This window comes from Colletotrichum higginsianum, chromosome 1 (genome assembly GCF_001672515.1).
Source record: "Colletotrichum higginsianum IMI 349063 chromosome 1, whole genome shotgun sequence".
In the NCBI taxonomy this organism is placed as follows: Eukaryota; Fungi; Ascomycota; class Sordariomycetes; order Glomerellales; family Glomerellaceae; genus Colletotrichum; species Colletotrichum higginsianum.
The window spans coordinates 4,916,287-4,934,957 of NC_030954.1; the positions used below are offsets into that span (position 1 = coordinate 4,916,287).

General features: G+C 44.6%; 5 protein-coding genes across 5 annotated transcripts; 1 reads left to right on the forward strand and 4 right to left on the reverse strand.

The window, feature by feature from the left end:
* Nucleotides 1–1,347: 1,347 nt before the first annotated feature.
* CH63R_01445 (uncharacterized protein) lies at nt 1,348–1,740 on the reverse strand (the record flags this gene model as incomplete). The annotated part of the gene is made up of 1 exon (XM_018296420.1): nt 1,348–1,740. The coding sequence occupies one exon, from the start codon at nt 1,738–1,740 to the stop codon at nt 1,348–1,350; it is 393 nt and encodes a 130-aa protein (XP_018164782.1).
* Nucleotides 1,741–2,422: 682 nt separating this feature from the next.
* CH63R_01446 (TfdA family Taurine catabolism dioxygenase TauD) lies at nt 2,423–3,810 on the reverse strand (the record flags this gene model as incomplete). Its single annotated transcript, XM_018296421.1, has 5 exons — nt 2,423–2,626; nt 2,691–2,792; nt 2,855–3,226; nt 3,302–3,640; nt 3,727–3,810. The coding sequence occupies 5 exons, from the start codon at nt 3,808–3,810 to the stop codon at nt 2,423–2,425; spliced, it is 1,101 nt and encodes a 366-aa protein (XP_018164783.1).
* Nucleotides 3,811–7,238: 3,428 nt separating this feature from the next.
* On the reverse strand, nt 7,239–8,574 carry CH63R_01447 (MGS207 protein; the record flags this gene model as incomplete). Its single annotated transcript, XM_018296422.1, has 3 exons — nt 7,239–8,005; nt 8,070–8,352; nt 8,422–8,574. The coding sequence occupies 3 exons, from the start codon at nt 8,572–8,574 to the stop codon at nt 7,239–7,241; spliced, it is 1,203 nt and encodes a 400-aa protein (XP_018164784.1).
* Nucleotides 8,575–9,141: 567 nt separating this feature from the next.
* CH63R_01448 (Fluconazole resistance protein) lies at nt 9,142–10,869 on the forward strand (the record flags this gene model as incomplete). Its single annotated transcript, XM_018296423.1, has 4 exons — nt 9,142–9,299; nt 9,371–9,740; nt 9,963–10,538; nt 10,615–10,869. The coding sequence occupies 4 exons, from the start codon at nt 9,142–9,144 to the stop codon at nt 10,867–10,869; spliced, it is 1,359 nt and encodes a 452-aa protein (XP_018164785.1).
* Nucleotides 10,870–11,563: 694 nt separating this feature from the next.
* CH63R_01449 (X-pro dipeptidyl-peptidase c-terminal non-catalytic domain-containing protein) lies at nt 11,564–13,509 on the reverse strand (the record flags this gene model as incomplete). Its single annotated transcript, XM_018296424.1, is given in 6 exon segments — nt 11,564–11,938; nt 11,981–12,386; nt 12,439–12,628; nt 12,687–12,939; nt 12,946–13,052; nt 13,233–13,509. Coding segments are annotated over 6 exon segments (1,608 nt in total).
* Between the last annotated feature and the right edge of the window lie 5,162 nt (nt 13,510–18,671).

Here is an 18,671-nt window from a genome sequence, read left to right on the forward strand (position 1 = left end):
ATGATGTAAGTGGGTGAAAGCGCGGAAGTCATCGTAGGTTCTGTACCTGCCTAGGTGGGAGAATGACGGGAGAAGGCCGAAGACGAGTGTCTTCCCCGGCGGGTATCTTTTGTATGGCAACGCGGCGGGGAGGTACATCGAGCAGAGACTGAGGGTGGGTGCGACGGATGAGCCGGGTCCAGGTGGTGCCCTTTGTTCGCTCGCTTCTCTCCCCAGAGCGTCCATCACCCACGGGGTTATTAGCAGACCAGGCTGAGGGTCTGAGTAGTAAAATTCTTCGGGCCGCGTCTAGACTTTCTTGCTGTGGATTGATTCTTGTTCTGGAAGGAAGCCATCGTAACATTCATTCTGCAACGGGGCAATCAAAGCATCCCTCTCTGCCGACATGCGTCCTCGTAGGACAGGACACATGTGTCATGTATCAATAATCCTGGGATACAAACTGTTACCGCCTCAAGTACGGACGGATACCTAGAGCACAAGCGGATACAACTACAGGTACACCTAGGTAGGAGGACCCTTACATCCGTCGGCATCAGACACATAGAAGACACCACACAACGAAATCCTACCGCGGCTCGTCGGGTCGGGTGTGGTGTTGTCTGCAGCCCTTTTTGCGCCGCATCGCCAATCATCGCCAATCACCGCCAAGCAGCTTCCCGCCCGAGTGGATCGGGTCTGTCTTGTGCCAAGGTTGAAGGGGCCTGCACTATCTGTCCTATCGGGCGGGCTATTGCTACAACTGTTGATTCCGTGGGATTTCCGATGAACCCATTGCCAAGAGCCAGTAGCCAAGGCACGCACAAGGCACAAGGTGAAGAGCCGAGCATGTCTCTTGGAAGATGGCCAAGCTCTCCCTAAACGGAGCCTGGGAAATCTTGATTGAACCACCAGCGTCCCCTTCCGTCCGTCCCTGCCTTGCCTCGTGCCTCCCCTGCCATCATTCATCGTGCTTTCGGCAAGTCCTTTCCTCTTTCCCCCCTTCTATCCTTCTCTCCTTCCCTCTTTGCCAGGTCACCTGCAAAATCCTCTTCCGGTCTCCGACCAAGACCCGCCTTTTGTACCCAATGGGAAAAAATAAGCCCCCTGATGACGTCGTCAAAATACCTGCGCCTGCAGCCAGCTGATTTTTTGCACTCCTTCATTTTTCTTCACATCTCCCAATGTCCATCTGTTGTCGTCCATGGTCTCTCTTCGGCCCTTCTCTCTCCTCATACCCCTAACGTCTCCAGCCAAGCCCCAGATATTCTCCAGAAATCTCCAGTCTTTCTCCCTCTTTGCTGTCTGTCGGTCGCCGTCCGAGGCACTTTGCAGCCTGCTCCAGAGACTTCCACGCAATCCACACAACTATCCTCGCCATCTTCCCCTCGGGGCACCCGGATTTTGTTCTGCTCTGGTCTTGTTCTTATCTAGGGCAAGGTCCGTTTCGGGGCCTTCTCCGGGGAACGACATGCAAATCAAAGGGGCCCGCCTTGTCGCCTCTGCTGTTTCGGCCTCCGCCTCTGTCCCGCTGCCGCCAATCACATCATCATGACACGCCGTGGACCCCGTTTGCCCCCCGCCATGGTCGGGACGATACTCGCGTGAGCGGTCATGAGCCTCCCATGGGGTTCGGCGATGCCCAAACCAACGGGCCTCGGCCAGGTAGTCTCCATAGTTCCTCCAGAGGATCAGCCACACACGATCGCGGTGGCCGTGGTCCGTATTTCCATCACTTCGGCCGGACACGAGGTTCGGCATCTCGACCGTTCGACACAACGCTGCCCACTTTCCACTGCCATTACGCGCCGCGTCGATAACTAACAGTTCAAACCACGAAAAAGAAAAAGAAAAAAAGAGGAGACACTGGACGAAAATCGAAGCTCGATAAGCAGATGCCATTTTCCTCATGTTGGCGCCATTACCATCTTCATCCAGCGGCATCCAACGCGTTGCCCTTGGCCCAACCTTGCCATGCCGCTGCATCAACCCCTCCCCCCCTCTCTATGATGATCAATGTGCCATGTTACAGCTGGACGAAGATTTCACAATGATCGTGACTGTCCACTTTTCCTCGGTCGCTTTACGGCGCATTTCTCCATTTGCTATGCACGAGACAACTCCAGGCGAAGCAACGCACGGGTCGGCCGTCTTCTCCAGCAACGCCCCCGGTGTCCGCTTGCTGCCGGCACTTACTGGCTAAAACGTCGCGGGAGCGCATGGCTCCGCCAAGTTTCCTCCCGCAACAATCTTTCTTCCCGTTTCACTTCCGAAGCTTCCATGCCAGTCCCTGTCTCCCCCAGGGAGCCTCGAGACGGTCCCAATTTCACTGTCACAGCCTACCTGTCCCGCCCACCTACATTGTATACCTCCAGACTCAAACAGATTGCAAGACTAACAGCTGCGCGGCCCAAGTACAACGGACCGAATGCTGTGATGCCACTCACCACGTGGATCCCAGGCCGCTCGCCCCAGTTGGCTTGTCTGCCAATGTCGTGATCCTGAACCCGTGCCGCAGTCCTTCCTGCGGGTTGTGGACGTTGTAATCCGAGATGGCCGTGTGCGCCGTTACGCGGTTGTCCCACAGCGCCACTGTGCCCTCTTCCCACTTGACGCGCACCTGGAAGTCTTGTCCATGGTTGATGTGCTGTGGTATTCGTCAGCGCTATTTTTTGTAAGCCGGGACGGGCGTTTCGTTCGATCCCCTGTACCTTGAAAAGCAGCTTCAGCAGCGCATCCGACTCCTCGTCCCGGAGTCCAATAATCTTCTTTGTGAAGCCCGGGTTGACGAACAATGCCTTCTGGCCGGTTGCCTGGGAATATGTGCTGTAAGCAGGGCTAAACGACCCCGGGCAGTCTTGGAGGGATCACCTACCGGATGGATGCGGACGATGGGATGCTCCGACTTGACGGGCTCCCTCCTCACAAATTTCCCGTCCCTCCGCGCATTGTCGGCTTGTGGAAACCCGCTGTGCTCCGCCCTCAAGCCCTCGAGGAGCTTCTGAATCGGCGGCGAGAGTCGCGCGTACGCCGCCGTCTGGGACACCCACGCCGTGTCGCCGCCCGTCTCCGGCACAGAGAGCAGCGTCAGGATCGTGACGCCGGGCGGCTGGTGCTCGTACGAGACGTCCGAGTGGTACCCGACGGTCGACAGCTTGTTGCTCTTATTCCGGTTGCGGTACTCGTTGTCAGGGCCCAGGTAGATGTTGTGCAACTCGAGGTGGTCCTTGACATGCGCGCCCACGGGCTGGTTTGGTGGGGCGGGCTTTTGGTCAGCGACGTTTCAATAATGGGAGGAAGATAGAAGAAAGGAGAGATGTACGTGGATGTGGAGGGGCCCAAAGTAGCGTCCGAAATCCTTCTGCTCGTCGATGCCGATGTCCTTGAAGTCCTGGTCGCGGAAGACGACGACGCCGCGCTCGGCAATAAGGAGCGCCAGCTCGTCTTTTTGCCTTTCGTCGAGCCGCGAGAGCTGGAGGCCCCGGATCTCGGTCCCGATGACCGGCGTCAGTCTCTTCGCCGTGATTTCCGCGTTATCCCTGGGCAGGAGGTTCGGCTTCTCCCTGTCCGCCGCCAGCCCGCGGTCGCTGAATTCGAATGGCTCCAGCGCCGGGAACGACGACTCTTCGTCGTAGACGGGCAGGTAGTGGGAGTACTTGTACTGTTGAATCTTTGTCAATCTAACTGTTTTCTCTCTATTTTGCTCGTTGTACATGATGTCAATTCTGAGTTGCTTCTGAATTTTACCTGGTCATGAGTTTTGTCGTCGTAAGCCAACGTCAGCTTGATGGGCGCCGCGCCGGCCCGGATCTCCGTGGCCGTGGTAGACATTTCGATTGTTTTCTTCTTCTTGTTCAAGTTGCTTGGTTTCGTGCGACTGAAATGTCGTTGCGATTCAGCACTGCATCGTCGGACATGAGAGAGGGGGGCTGCAGATGGGTATCGATATAATTGTCTCCCTCCCCGGGTGACCGAACGCCCATCGCGTCAATCGGCGGGGGATGGCGAGCACTAGAGCCATTCATCCCGCGGTTCACGCCATCGGCACTCGCGTGCGGGGAAAGCAGTCGCGGATGAACCGTCGCCGTCCGTCAACGCTGAGGATGTCACTGGTCGCGACATCCGGAGAGGAGGGGGGATGATTGAATTGCATCACGAAGGTCGGGTGCGCTATTGGCTCGGCACTTTTCTGGAGGGTGATTGTCTCCGAACGCAGATAACCCATTCTCATTCAGCTTCGGGAGAGGAAGAGGCCAATCCAAACAAGCTGCGGAGGGGGAGGGTATGCGTGTTTGCGCTGTTTCGTGATCATGGCGGGGATGGCATCAGGTTCGACGATGGGCATCGCCGACGGCGGCGGCGGAGGCGGGACCGGTTCGGCCGGTGTCTGTGACTTGTGGGGCCTATTTCGCGCCGACGGTGACCCACATCGGTTCCGGTTCCCCGGGCTGGGGAAGATTAAAATACTACACTGGGGGACTACTACGTAAAGTACTAAGGTACGTGGCCAAGCGGTCCCTCTTGATGTCGCACAGGGACACAGCGTACTTTATATAGAAACCGGACGTGTGCACTGCAATTTCAAACCCCTCAAAAGCTCTGGACGTCCAGCCAACAATCCCGTAAATCTGTCTGCCAGTCTGCAATGGGCCAATGAGCAACTTTACTGCTATGCTTGAGCAGTTCTCGGCTTCACGCTCGGCTTCACAGCATTTTTAACCCACCCCGATGGCCTCGCTATATGAGGAAGCCTCAGGCTCACCCACGTCTTCGTACGTAGAATGGTGTGCGGAAGTTCGACTAACGGCATGTAGCTGGAGATTAATCTCCTTCACAGCATTCTTAACCCACCTCAAGGGCCTCGGGCCTCTTCGCATCTACACCCGCAGAGGCCTTGATGAGACTGAAACGCTACCGCCAGCCCGCTGCAATGGGTTCATGGACCCGAATCAATGACATCTTTCTGAGGCTCGGCATTCAGGGCTGGAACTGTGAGCAGCGCTAGAAGGTAGGTAGCCTGGCTAAAAGTGCTATCTCACGACCCTGTTCGAAGCCTTCATCAACATCCCCTGGCTTGTATTAGAGCCAGCAGCATGTGGGTTACTTGTCTAAATTGCTTACACTTCAAGAATTCCTTGCTGTGCAGATGCTGTAGCACCTAATTTTATGTTGTGATGCCTCCATCAGCCACTATTGCTCTGCAAGCAACTGTGACTATTGATATGCATTCGCCCCGTTATTGTAGGTTACAGTTGATGACGACTAATGAGTCTTAGAGGGCGAGGGGAGGTTAAAACTGCAGTATATGTGTACAGTCTTAATTGCATAACAGGGGAGCCTTGCATTAGAGGTTGTAACTAATACCTGCCCTCCTATCCCCTTAGATGCAGTAAGGCTCTAAAGTAGAGTAGTAGCTAATTATTACAGTCAGCTTTCTATAGTAGTATTTATTAATAGAAGCTAAAGTAATAAAGCTATTAAATAATACTATAAGTTATACTAGAAGAATTAAGTCTTTAGAGAATATAGTAATTAATTGTATACTTAATAAGGAGCTTATAATATTAATTACTAGTAAAGAGTATTAAGAGTATTTAAGGGGATAATTATAAAGTTAATTACTAAAGTAGAAGTAAGGTTGCCTAACTACTGCAGAAGAGTTAGCATCTTATTCGTCTTAAGACACTTAGGCAGTACAAGGAGACGCACACATAGCTATTATAGACGCTATTAAAGAGAGTCTTAGAGCTCCCTACTCCTAGCGCAAGAGGGTACACTACATAGTCCTCAATAGGGTTATTACTAGTAACTCTTGCAGTATAGATATAGGTATTACTGCCCTCAGCCCTAAACAATCCTATAAATACATCCTTACGCAGTTTTGCATTAGCCTTCTCAAAGCTGCCCTTATTAACAGGCGTCTTAGCTAGGGACTTAAGGTCGATGGGGCTGGATCCTAAGCTGGGGATGGTGCCGCTGGCTTTGCCTTTCTTCCTATCACAAAGCAGGGCTGAAAGACCCCATCCGCCGGCACTGGAGACAAGGAACACGCCAATAAGCTGCAGCGCGCAGAACGAGGTTGACGAGCCACTAGTCTTGTAGGAGTACAACTAGCGAGGCAGCAAGAAGCGGGCGGCGGGCCGCGCGGGGACTCGGAGGGCGGCCCCAGCGCCGGGGCAGTATGCACGCTGCAGCATCATAGTTAGTCGTCTGCAGGCGGCAGTATTCTTAGCAATTACTTAGTAGACGTACTCTTATTTAGGATGCAGCCTCCCTTTTTGTAGTCCAGTAGGAGAATACTTTTGGACTAACTCTATTTAGCAACAAGAAAGAGGATGTACAAAGTTGAGAGTTGAAGTTAAGGTAGTAGGAGCGAGCAGAGCAGCAGCCGAGAGATAAGACGATAGAGTACAGAGTCAGCTGCAATGAATCGCCATTGCTGTAGCAGGTTGCTCGCGTGCTCATTCTCCCTCCCTCCCTCCCTCCCCCTCACTCCTTTTCGAATCTCCAGCCATTTTCCCTGCCCCCCCCCCCCCCCCCCCCAGAAGAGGCATAGACTGCACAGCAACCTATCAGCATTTTCAATAGTCTTGAGGCAAATTACACTACCACCGTTGGACCTCCGACTCCGCCTCAATCATGACAGGGGATAAGTGAGAGGGGAAAACAGGTTGAAGGGTTAGAAGGATTCATTATCCTGCAAAGCTTCTTCGATTAGGATTAGTTCAGAGGCTTACGTGATTTACTTAACCCCCGATACAAAACGAATTATGCCTGTTGGTCTAGTGCGATGCTCCTGTTGTGAAATGTCACGAGGTCACCGTTCAGAATCATGATAACCGCGACACCGTATTGGCCCTTCACTTCCTGGAGTTTCGTACGGTATACGTTACTTTTACTTCCCTTTTTTACTTCTTTTCTTTTTCTTTTTTTCTTAATTTTTAGCTCATGTTGAATGTGAAGAATGGATGCGTCCCGGTAGAGATATAGAAAGCCTCACTCGCCGATGGGTTTCATCTCACCATAGTAGTTATCGAGTTCTCGGTTCTCCAAAAAATTGCAATGCATATATAACTAAATGACCCCCCAAAAGAACCACCCAACTTCGCTCTTTTTTTAAAAAAAATATTCTTTTTTCTTTCTCTTATTCTCTTCATCCTCGGTCATTGAGTTGTTCAAAGGGATTTGCTCTGCCCGAACACTCAAAAGACCACAAAATCGACCCTCCGTACCTGTCCCTGTCGTCTGCTTCAAAGCGACTAAGGGATAGCATCAACGCCGAGACCGAATCCTCCCCATCCGTTGAACTTAGCGACGAACGTGGCAGCAGCTCGCTGGTACAGTCCGTCTGCTAGGCCCCATGTTTCCTCGACAACCTTCAGACCCCGTACCACCTTCGGAAAATGAACGTCCACAAACCATTTGTTGTCCAACGCACTCTTGTAGATCTTGTCCCAGCTCGGAGTGACCTCGTCACCCGAGGCCTTGCTCTCCTTCCACTCCGTCTCGGGCCGGAGCTGAGCGAGATACACAAGGACCGCGTACAGCCCGTACTGTCTCATCAGAGATACCTGTCGCTCCAACGAGAAATGAGGGAACAAGACGCGCAAAGCATGTGCGACCGTCAGGATGTGGGCCAGGTAAAAGTCGTACTCGCCCTCAGCATTGCATGTTTCCATGAACAACGTAGCAGCCGTGTGCGCGAAGTCCCCGAGCTGCTTGATTGGGTCCTCGACTACCCATGCGTTCCAGTGCTCGAGGACTTGGGCCTCGTGGTGGGCAAGGAGGGTCAAGATATTGACAAATCCTGGTTCGTTTGCATAGCCGTCGAATCGGTCATCGGCCCGGATCTTCCTTAGGACTTGCTCGAGCTGCGGGGTCTTGTAGGTCGAGTTGTCCGGAGGGGCCGAGTCCAGGAATTCGTGGGTTGGATCGTATTCGGTGCAGCCGAGACTGAGAGCCTCAGTAGCGACCTCCTTGTCGTTGAACTCAAAGGCGTAGGCGAGATGAATGAACGAGTGGCCAACTGAGATTTTCCATACTAGTCAGAGCAACGAAGGGGGTGATGGTGAGCCGGGTGCATAACTCACGTCCTCCGATGAAGCCGTTGATTACTGGCCGAGGTCCAGTGAACAGATAATCTTCCACAACACTCACCCAGTCTCCCCCGCGTTTCTCGACCTCGGAGTCGAAAAACTGTGCATAGGCCACAGTATATATTTTATTTCCGAGGAAGTCTCTCCAGTTCTCCGTTGTAATCTTTTCGCGATGGAGTTTGTCGGCGTTGGCTGCAGTCAGAGTGCGCGAGTCCGAAAGGTAGATTGCCTCCAACTGAACATCGGTCGCACCGAGCAGGTATGACGAGCCAAGGGCCTATTAGTAACTCCGTTAAAACAATGAACCGAGGGAAACCGCAAGTCTCCCGGCTGCTGAAGTGCTTACATGCGGCAAATGGTTGTGAAGAATAAGTCGCGGGTTATGGAGGACGGCGTGAGCAGTGTGGTTGCGGTGGAACAGCTCTTTCAACTTCTGCGACGACGGATCGTCCCGCTCGTGCAAGAGGTGTACCTGAACTGGTTCGAGTGTTGATGCCATTTTCTTGTTGCTGAGTCTTCTAACTATTCGACTTAATGATGATGAAGGAATCAAGAATTATTTGGATGGTCTCCGTGCTTTCAAGGCATTTATATTTGCGACATTGTCACATATCATACGACACATCACCGCTTGGCAGCATTGAATTTGATTTGGTAGGTGAAACCGTAACTTCTCATCGTCCAAGTACATCTCCACTTGCGAGATTGGAATGACAGCAAGCCGAGGTGATTCGACACTGAAGGGCATCCGTGGATCGGGAAACGGACGTCGGCGCACCGACAATGTCACATCCGCCCGGAAATCTCAAGAATGTCCGAGACCCCGAGCTTCCACCCGGGCTAATCAGATCTCGAATGCCGCCGAGAACGCCAGCTTTTCAAGAAGCAGCCGTCAAATCGATTTCATCGAAGTACAAAGTAAATTTCAGTCTGGTTAGAAGTTTGTTCCCCTATTCGTCCATTTGATCAGTTACTGTCAGGAGTGGTGAGTAAAAAAATTAAAAATAAATACCCCAGCGAACAGACGTGCATGAAGATTGCCACAACAAATTCCAATCAACAAAACATGGATCAATCAGATGCCACGGCCGACAGTGACACAGCAGTTACGGACTGCAACTTGGTCGACTGGGACGGGCCAGGTGACGGAGAGAATCCGATGAACTGGTCTACGAAGAAGAAAGCTGTTTTCATCACAACTCTTAGTTTCATCTCGACCTTGAGGTATAGTGCAAAAAGCCTCCATACACATTACTCTCAGTGCAACACATGACAAAGTTCTAACACGCTCTCAGTCCTTTGGCCTCTTCGATCGCAGCACCTGGTATCGCTTCCATCAGGAGCGACTTCGGTGTCACGGATACCTACGTCGGCGCCTTCATCATATCTGGTTTCCTGATCGGATACTGCTGCGGTCCCCTAATTATTGCACCGTTGTCCGAGGTTTACGGGCGCTATGTTCTCTACAACATCTGCGGCGGACTATTCCTCATCTTCAACATCGCGTGCTCCGTCGCGCCGAATTCTGGCAGCATGATTGCCTTCCGAATATTCTCTGGTATAGGCGGGTCTGCACCTCTGACCCTCGGAGCAGGTTCGCTTGCGGATATTGTCCCACGGGAAAAAAGAGGCGTAGGGATGACGCTTTTCACTCTTGGTCCAATGGTTGGTCCGACGATTGGTCCTATCGGCATGTCCTTTTCTTCCCTGAGCTACCATCCATGACTCTGAAACTGACTTTTCGTTACCAACTAGCTGGAGGCTACCTATCCGAGAACGTAGGTTGGAGGTGGTCTTTTCGGGTAGTCTCGATTGCTGTGAGTTGACACGTGCTACAAATACGCAATTCGACCATCAATGGCACATGGTACTAACGCCGTATTATAGGCAGCGGTTGCACTCTTGGCTACTGCACTCCTTATGCCTGAAACATACGCCCTTACGATCCTGGAGCGGAAAGCGAGACGTCTGCGCCGAGAAACCAATAACCCATCTCTCGTGTCAGTCTTGGCAACCAATCGCAAGTCCAAGGACCTCATTGTTTTCTCCCTGTTCCGACCAGCAAAGATGATGTTCCTGTCTCCCATCGTCTTCTCCTTGTCCGTCTACATGGCAGTACTCTACGGGTACCTGTACCTGCTCTTCACCACCTTTCCCCAGGTGTTCAAGCAGCAGTACGGGTTCTCTCAAGGTTCGTCGGGCTTGGCATACATTGGAATCGGCATTGGTTCGCTCGTCGGCTTGTTGTTTGCCGGCCTGGTGTCTGACAGGCTCGTGCGAACGTTGACATTGAGGAACGCTGGACAGTATCAGCCTGAATACCGATTGCCGCCCATGCTCTGCGGTGCAATTCTGGTTCCCATCGGTCTGTTCTGGTATGGGTGGACCGCCGAAAAACAATTGCATTGGATGCTGCCCATCGTGGGAACCGCGTTATTAGGTTGCGGCATCGTGATAGTTCTGGTAAGACGCCCCGGCCTTTCGGTCCCTGCCCCCTTTGTTTCGTGACTGGAGCTATCGAGGCTGAACTTTCTGGTAGATGTCGACCTCGACGTACCTGGTTGACGCGTTCACCGAGTACGCCGCATCGGCTATGGCGGCCAACACTGTGACTCGGTCCTTGGTGGGAGCATTTCTGCCTTTAGCGGGAGAAGAACTGTATCGACAATTGGGCCTCGGCTGGGGCAACTCGCTACTGGGGTTCATTGCATTGGCAATGATACCTATCCCGGTCGTCTTCTACAAGTACGGCCAAGCCATTCGGCAGATGAAACTGTTCAATATAGAGTTTTAGTTGTTTACGCGAGTGAGCCTCCTCTTTACAGTCAACTCGTCGTGTCATTTAACGGGCGTTGATAGTAGCGCGATCCTAGAGGGTCTAAGCTCTTAGAAATTAAGATTAACTCGTCCTGTATGCGTTTCGCTTAAATTCGATCTATGTTGCGTTCTCTTCTTCCCCTTACAGCCTAACCTCAGAAACTGGCGTTACTAACTTGTTAAAGCTCTTTATTAGCTCTAGGCCCTATTGTCTAAATATAGCATTATTCTTATCCTAGTTATTGCAATCGATTATTAATATCTTCTCTCCTGTAAAAATAGCATTAGCGCTAGCTATGAAATACAATACCTATTTCTCCTCTAATATAGTCTTCCTTCCTACTGCAATGCAGATAATAGTAGAATAGAGAAGAGTATTTAGTCTAATTAGTTTTTAATTTTCTTAACTCTAATTAGAGATACATTATATAAGCTAAATTTAATTAAGTAAACAAATATAAGGAGATAGGGCTAATTAGACTTAGATAAATATAATATAATTTACTTTTTACTAAACTTTTTATATAGATTCTCTAGATTAAAGTAGAGCCTTTTTTATAATTTACTCTTAAATGTAATAATATAAGACAATTAGGAGAGTCTACTCTTTTAATTAAGTTAGAAATAAGTCTAATTAGGAGACTTAAAGTAGTCTAATTAGAATAATTTTCTCAGCTCTTATACTTTCCACCGACATGCACAATCTGAGGTGCAGCTTTCATCGGCTCTTGTCTCATGAACTCAAACTCAGGAAGGGTAAATACACATGTGCCAGCAATTTTCACAACCAACTGTTCCCCAGTGTCAAACTGGATAGCAGTAGGCCATATCCAGACCTCCATCTTGACGACCTCCCCCGCCGCCACCGGCATATCCTCATCGTGCGCCAACGTCTGCCAGTAATGCAGCGAGATCTCCGGTGCAACCTTCCGCTTCGAAGCGCGAAGCCTGCCGTTCGGTCCGAGGTATTTGAGCGGGTTGATGCTTGGGGCCTCCTTTTGATCGGATATACCAAGATCCTCCAAGGGGATATTGAGGTGTTCGAGCTCTTAGCCGTGCTTTTCTCGTTTCCGAAGCTGCGCGTAGACGTCGAAATCGGGCTTTGAGGGGCAGGAAATGCTGACAACAAGCTTCGTCGGGCCCAGAAGTTTTATCGGCTGGTCGAACACGTAAGTGAAGGTGAGGTGTTCCGTGTCTCCGTAGCCCAATGCTATGTACTTGGAATCGTTCACTGGCTTCAAAGTCTTGCCGTGACTCAAGTAGAGACGGGTTTGTGTAGAGTCCGTGGCGGCGGGTGCGAGCCAAGGCAGCTGGCCGAAGGGCAGGTCCAGAATGGGCGGCTTATTGAAGCCTTGTACGGCAAGTCTCACCGGCGGTGTTTGCTCCCATCCGTTTCCAATGCCCTTGAGGTAGTGATCAAAGAACTTTTGCAGATTTTCGGTTCTTGCTTTGCGGTACAAGTCGAACCACTCTTGCGTGGCATGCACTGTAATCCTACTTGCCATCAGCATCGGGACATTAGTTAGAAGCTCACCGCACGACGTACCATTTCTTCTGATGCGGGATCTCTTCGAACCCTCTAAAGCTCCCAATCGTGTGCAGCATCGTTGAAAAGCTTCCCAGAATATACGCGGGGACCTCAATCTTGTCCATTCGCGCTCGCTTATCGTCCCAGTAGTCTCTGCAGTTGGGGTACTTCTCCATCATCGCCACGCTGTCCTCCAGTTCCTGACGGCCTAACACACCGTGAGTAGAGCGCAAAAGCAGCCCAGAGCTTCCGAATTCATTACTGACCTGATAACACGCGCTGTATCATCTCCACGAATCCGGGCGTAGGAATCCCGCCCCTGCATATGCCCTCTCGTAGATGATCGCTACCGCCTTCCAGCGGCGCGATGCACGCCAAGTGAGGAGGCCTTTCCGCGGCGATGAACCACTGCGCCAGCGCCAACCAGGAGTTGCCTGCTAGAGAGACCTTTCCGGTGCACCAGGCCAAGTTTGCGACTTCCTCGATGGTGTCGTGGCCGTCTCGACCTTCTGCAGCTCCCTATACCCGGACATCGCCTTCGGAGTCGCCGATTCCTCTGGCATCCACATTGACGATGGCGTAGCCTTTGGGCACCCACTCGGCGGGATCGAGACTTTGGGAATGATCAGTTTCTTTGAGCATAGAGAGAGGTAGACGGGATTAAAAATCCTTTAAACGACTCGTAGCCGGAGAGCTTGCTCTGAGGAACACCGCATCGCAGGGAGACTTTGTCCAAGTTGAGTATGCCTAGTACATCTCTTAGCTATATCTACCCCCTAATTGAACGGTCTTCAAATCGCCATGAATCGTACCTGTACCACTCTTCCCATACGGAGACCACATCAAGATAGCAGGAACCTTCTCGCCCGTCTTCGGCCGATAGATATCAACCCGGATGCGAACCCCGTCTCTGACAGCCACCGGCTGGTCGCGTTCAAGGATGATGTCGCAAGGGAGAGAGCGATGGTCCGGGGTCTTCTTGCTGCCGGCTTGCAGCAATAGACGGGATGGCTCTTTGGGCTGCGGCCAAAGTGGACGCTGCGTGGAGCATTGAAGCACTTCAATATTGTTGACAACAATTGGCGCCATATTTTTGATTTTGAATAACTTAATTTTTCAATTACTTCATATTATACAGCGTCGGCTTAGATAGTTTCAAATTATTCGAGGCACACCCCTAGGCTTTTATACGCGACGTTGTCAGCCTCGAACCTAAGCTTATCTTTCATCTGAACCACGGATTCCGATTTATGTCAGATCAAGAAGTTGTAGATCTTCAAATGCCACAGAGAAGGAGTCCTTCCCATCAGCAGAGTGTCACGGCATAATATGCCGCCCCCATAGGATGATCCATGTTGCACTCAGAGTGCAGCACTCTCACACACCCTTCGGCAAGACGGATAAAGAATCCCGAGGCTCCCATTCCGATTGAAGCGACAGTCTGGGGTAAACGCGTAGTGAGCGTCAGGCATAACAAGTAGGAAGGGCTAGTATGCTTAAAGGGTCCTTTCTTTAGAGTTTCCCCCGCCCCGGGAGCTGCCGACGGCCCGGACGCACCTTGTGGTTTTGCGGAATGCCGGGTTTAGGCCGCCTCGGACATCTGAAATATTCCGATGTCCGATTATTAATCCCTCGAAAGGCCCGTAGATAGTGAAAAGCCCCGACATCCCTCATTCGGTTTCCTGGGTGCCGACCCACCGATGTGGGATTCAGCGCTGGGAGACCACACCGTAGTTGAGATACTTCGGAGGGGTCGGCGCTGGCAAAAAGGCCGTCCACCGGTTTAATTGTCATTGCGGACTTACTCGGGGCAGTACAAGATGTATTCCCACTCATTAATTGATTTAGTAGACCACCTGGAGCCTTACTGAGGTCAGCCAACCTAACTTATAAGTTAATATGTCAGCAATCCCTAGATTATCTGCACCTACCCTCTATATTAACTAAGACTGCAACTTTAAAGTTATCTATAATATTCTAGCCCCTAAACTTGTAGATAGTGAAGTTGTAGTAAAAGGAGTCTATTTAGGAGTTAACCCTACTAATATTAAATATACTCTATTGCTAGGTGTCTGCACTACAACCCTTAGCTACAACTTTTGCAGCTGTATAGTATAAGTAGGAATAACCTCTAACTTTAAGACTAGCAAACTTATAGCTAAATATATACCTATAGGTATTAGTAGAGTTATAAAATATAGTACTTACTAAGAGTATTTAAGTTATCTAGAGAGTATAATATTTAAAGTACTAGAGAAGCTTCTTATTATAATTAGCTTTCTATATTAGTATTTATTAGTAGAAGATAAAGTAATAAAGCTAGAGAATAGTACTATAAGTTATACTAAAAGAATTAAGTCTTTAGAGAATATAGTAATTAGTTATATATTTAATAAGGGGCTTATAATATTAATTACTAGTAAAGAGTACTAAGAGTATTTAAGGGATAATTATAAAGTTAATTACTAAAGAATTATAGAAGTCTATTCTTAAGTTTATTTAAGTTTATTCTATATATAAGTCTTATAATGTAGTTTATAAGTAAATAAATTATATAAGTAAGTAAATTACTTTTTTAGTACTTATATAATAAAGTAAAAGAGAAATTAACTATAATGCCTTAAATTAATTTAAACTGTTTTAAATCCTCTTCTTTAGAGGTAGATTTAACTTTCTAATATATATAAGTATTATATTTAGTCTCTCTACAAATACTACATTATTGCGCGCGCATTTCTATTCTCCTTATACAACTACTACTTTAATTTATTTCTACTTATAACTACTCTATTATATTAATTTAAGACTTTATATTTTTTACCTAATTAATTATAAGTATTCTACTTTTCTAAAGCTAAATCTTTTTTATATTATAATAGTAGCTTATATACTTATTTGCCTCTTAATACTTAATTATTAGAATAAGCTATATACACAAAAGTAGTATCTACTAAAATAACCTACCCTACTAAAATAGTCTAGTAATATACAGTACTACTAGACTATTAGTAGGGCTAGAAGTAAAAGTAAGCTCTACTCCTATATACTTAAATTATTAAAAATTGTATATTAATAAATAGAGGCTTTAATTCTTAAATTTAATTTACTTAGAGTAAGTAAAATAAATTATAATTAAATAAGTAGAGTCTTCTTAAAAATATAAGTAAAGTATAAAAATTAAATTCTATACTCTAATAATAATAATAAGTCCTACTATTTAGTTAGACTAATTCTTATTTATTATATATAATTAAATTTAAAAATCTAAGAATTAAATAGATTCTATAATTCTTTCCTCCTTATAGCCCTTATAAGCTATACTACTCTATTCTAATTATCCCCTATATACCTTCTAGAATTACCCTTAATAGAAGTATATACTTAAAAGAAAATAAGGAAAAAATAAACTCTTTTAGACTTATAAAGTATAATTTGTAACTATTATAGAGTTTAGTAGAGACTATATTACTTATTTAGAGTATAGGGAACTAGTACTTATTTATAATAAACTTCCTACTTAAAACTATAGTTAAAGTTTTAGCCTTTCTAATTAGTAAGCTTTAAGAATAAGTAAAAAGTACTATTTCTCTATATATTACTCTTTATTTAAATTTAAGAGTTAATTTATTAATTAATATATTCCTCTTTTATATAAGTCTATATATTTAAAATAAGTATACAATTTAAGTAGTTAAGCTAATTAAAAATTTATTAATTGCAAAGAGTACTAGTAGAAAGAATTAGAGAATTACTAGAGTCTTTATTACTCTTAGTACTATTATTATCTAAAGCCTAAATTAGTATATATAAAAGATTACTAAGAGGGCTATTTAAGTTAGAAGTCTTAAGTAGGTAAGTACTAGTAGTAACTTTTAGAGTTAAATATATAAGTAGTATAGTCTCTTTAGAATTTGCAAATTTAAGTAAGAGTCTAATTATATAAGTTTTACTTATATAAAATAAACTAATAAAGTTATTAAAAAGTATATTAATATTATATAGGAGTAAATTCTTATATATAAATTAAAAATTATAGAATTTACTAGTAATTTAGCTTATTTAATAACTCTACAATACTTTATAGTAAGAGATTTTCTCCTTCTAAGAGTAGAAGCTATTAGCTATAATTTAACGTACACGCATAGCGAGTCGGCCAACATAGCGAGCCGGCCACTCCTTATCGCTAGAAAAAGCCCCTTTTCTAACTATTTATTAAAAAGTAGATTCTTAACTAATAAAGACCTAGTTTTTAGCATTAGATAACGATAAGAGTTAGATTTTAAGAAATAATAGTATTAAAATTATTATCTCTTTCTAGCCTATATTACTAAGCTTACCTCTTATCTAGGCCTCTAGATAAGAGGATTACTAAGAACCTAGGGTTAGGAAGAGACAATAATTTCTACAATATTATTTCTTAAAATCTAACTCTTATCGTTATCTAATACTAAAAACTAGGTCTTTATTAGTTAAGAATCTACTTTTTAATAAATAGTTAGAAAAGGGGCTTTTTCTAGCGATAAGGAGTGGCCGGCTCGCTATGTTGGCCGACTCGCTATGCGTGTACGTTATATATTTCCTATATAATCTTTAAGGAATTATTAATAGAAATTAATAAATTCTAAGAATAATTAAATATTCTTAATATTTTAAAGTATAAGTTAGTCTCTAACTACTTATACTTTCTTTACTTTTATTTTAATTTGCACTAGTATAATAGTGTATTCTAGGAAGTTAACTCTTTAAGAATAGAATTTGTATTTTTCTACTTCTACTAGTAGTTTAACTTTTTAGAGCTTCTAAAGGACTTTATATATATATTCCTTATATAGCTTAAGAGTAAGTAAGAAAATAAAAATATTATTAAAGTAGATAATAATAAATATATTAATAAATTTACTAAGAATATAGTTAATTATTATTTAGAAGGTAGTAAGTATATTAGTAAGTTTAAAAAGTATAATAAAGTACTTAAAAAGTCCTTTATATATTTAGAATACTATTTTTTATTCTTTACTTACTTTTATTCTAATTAGATTGTAGACTCCTTTAAAATTTAGAGCTATAAACTATATTACTCTATATAGTAGATTTTAGAATTCTAAAATAAGTAGTAGTAAGTAATAATTCTTCTTTATAATACTATTAAGCTATTAGTAGTTAATATATAATTGTAGCTTACTATTCTTCTTTAGTATAAGTAAAATAGAATATTCTAAAAATAATTTTAAGAGTTTAATATATTGCTTTTTAAAGTTCTTATTAAAGTACTTATTAAGTACTTTGCATTCTATTTTATTAAGTCTATATATTAAATAGAATTTTAAATAGGAGCCTTTAATAAGAGGAATCTTATAATTGTAAAGTTTATATTCTAGTAAGTTTATTTTTCATTTTAGAGTAAATAGCTTTTTGTACTTTTAATACTCCTCTAGAATAATTAAAAGTAAATTTAATTCCTAATTTAATACTACTAGAGCTACTATCTTAGAAGGCTGTATCTCCTAGAAATAAGTAATATATTATATTTATTATTTCTATTATAGTATATTATTAAGAAGTACTCTAAAAGATTTATTTAAAGTCTAATTCTTATAGTACTACTTAGTAATTAAATTTAACTATTAGAGTTAGCTAGTTCTCTAATTTATTTATAAGTTGTACTTTTATAATTATATAATTCTTAGAATAATATTAATATTTCCTATTTCTATAATATTAAATTAGAAATCTTCTTTCTAATTATAAATTTGTAAAGGGAGGTGCACTATCTCTAAAATAATAAGTCTACTACTATACTTAATTTATTCTCCTTTAACTATTTATAATATATATAAGTATTCCTTCTTTTACTATAGTATTTATTATTTATTTACTAATTTAAGTAAAATAAAATTTCCTTAAGTACTACTATTAATAATTGCGCGCATTTATTATTCTTAAATCTTAATATTTAAGTTAAAATATACTATATTGTATATTATATATAGAGTCTTATAAGTTATTACTAGATATTACCCTTCTACTATAAGTATTTTTAATTTTTTAACTATTAAGTTTTCTTCTATACTTTCTACTAAGTCTTTACTTTAGCTTTAGAGTAAATAAAGTATTTATTATATTTACATTCTTACTATTCCTTATTATTATTATAGTATAATATAGAGTACTTAGAGTCTAGAGTAAAAGTTGCAATATTTTCTTCCTTATAGTATTACATTATTTAAAATAGGAGTTATTTATATAAGTAA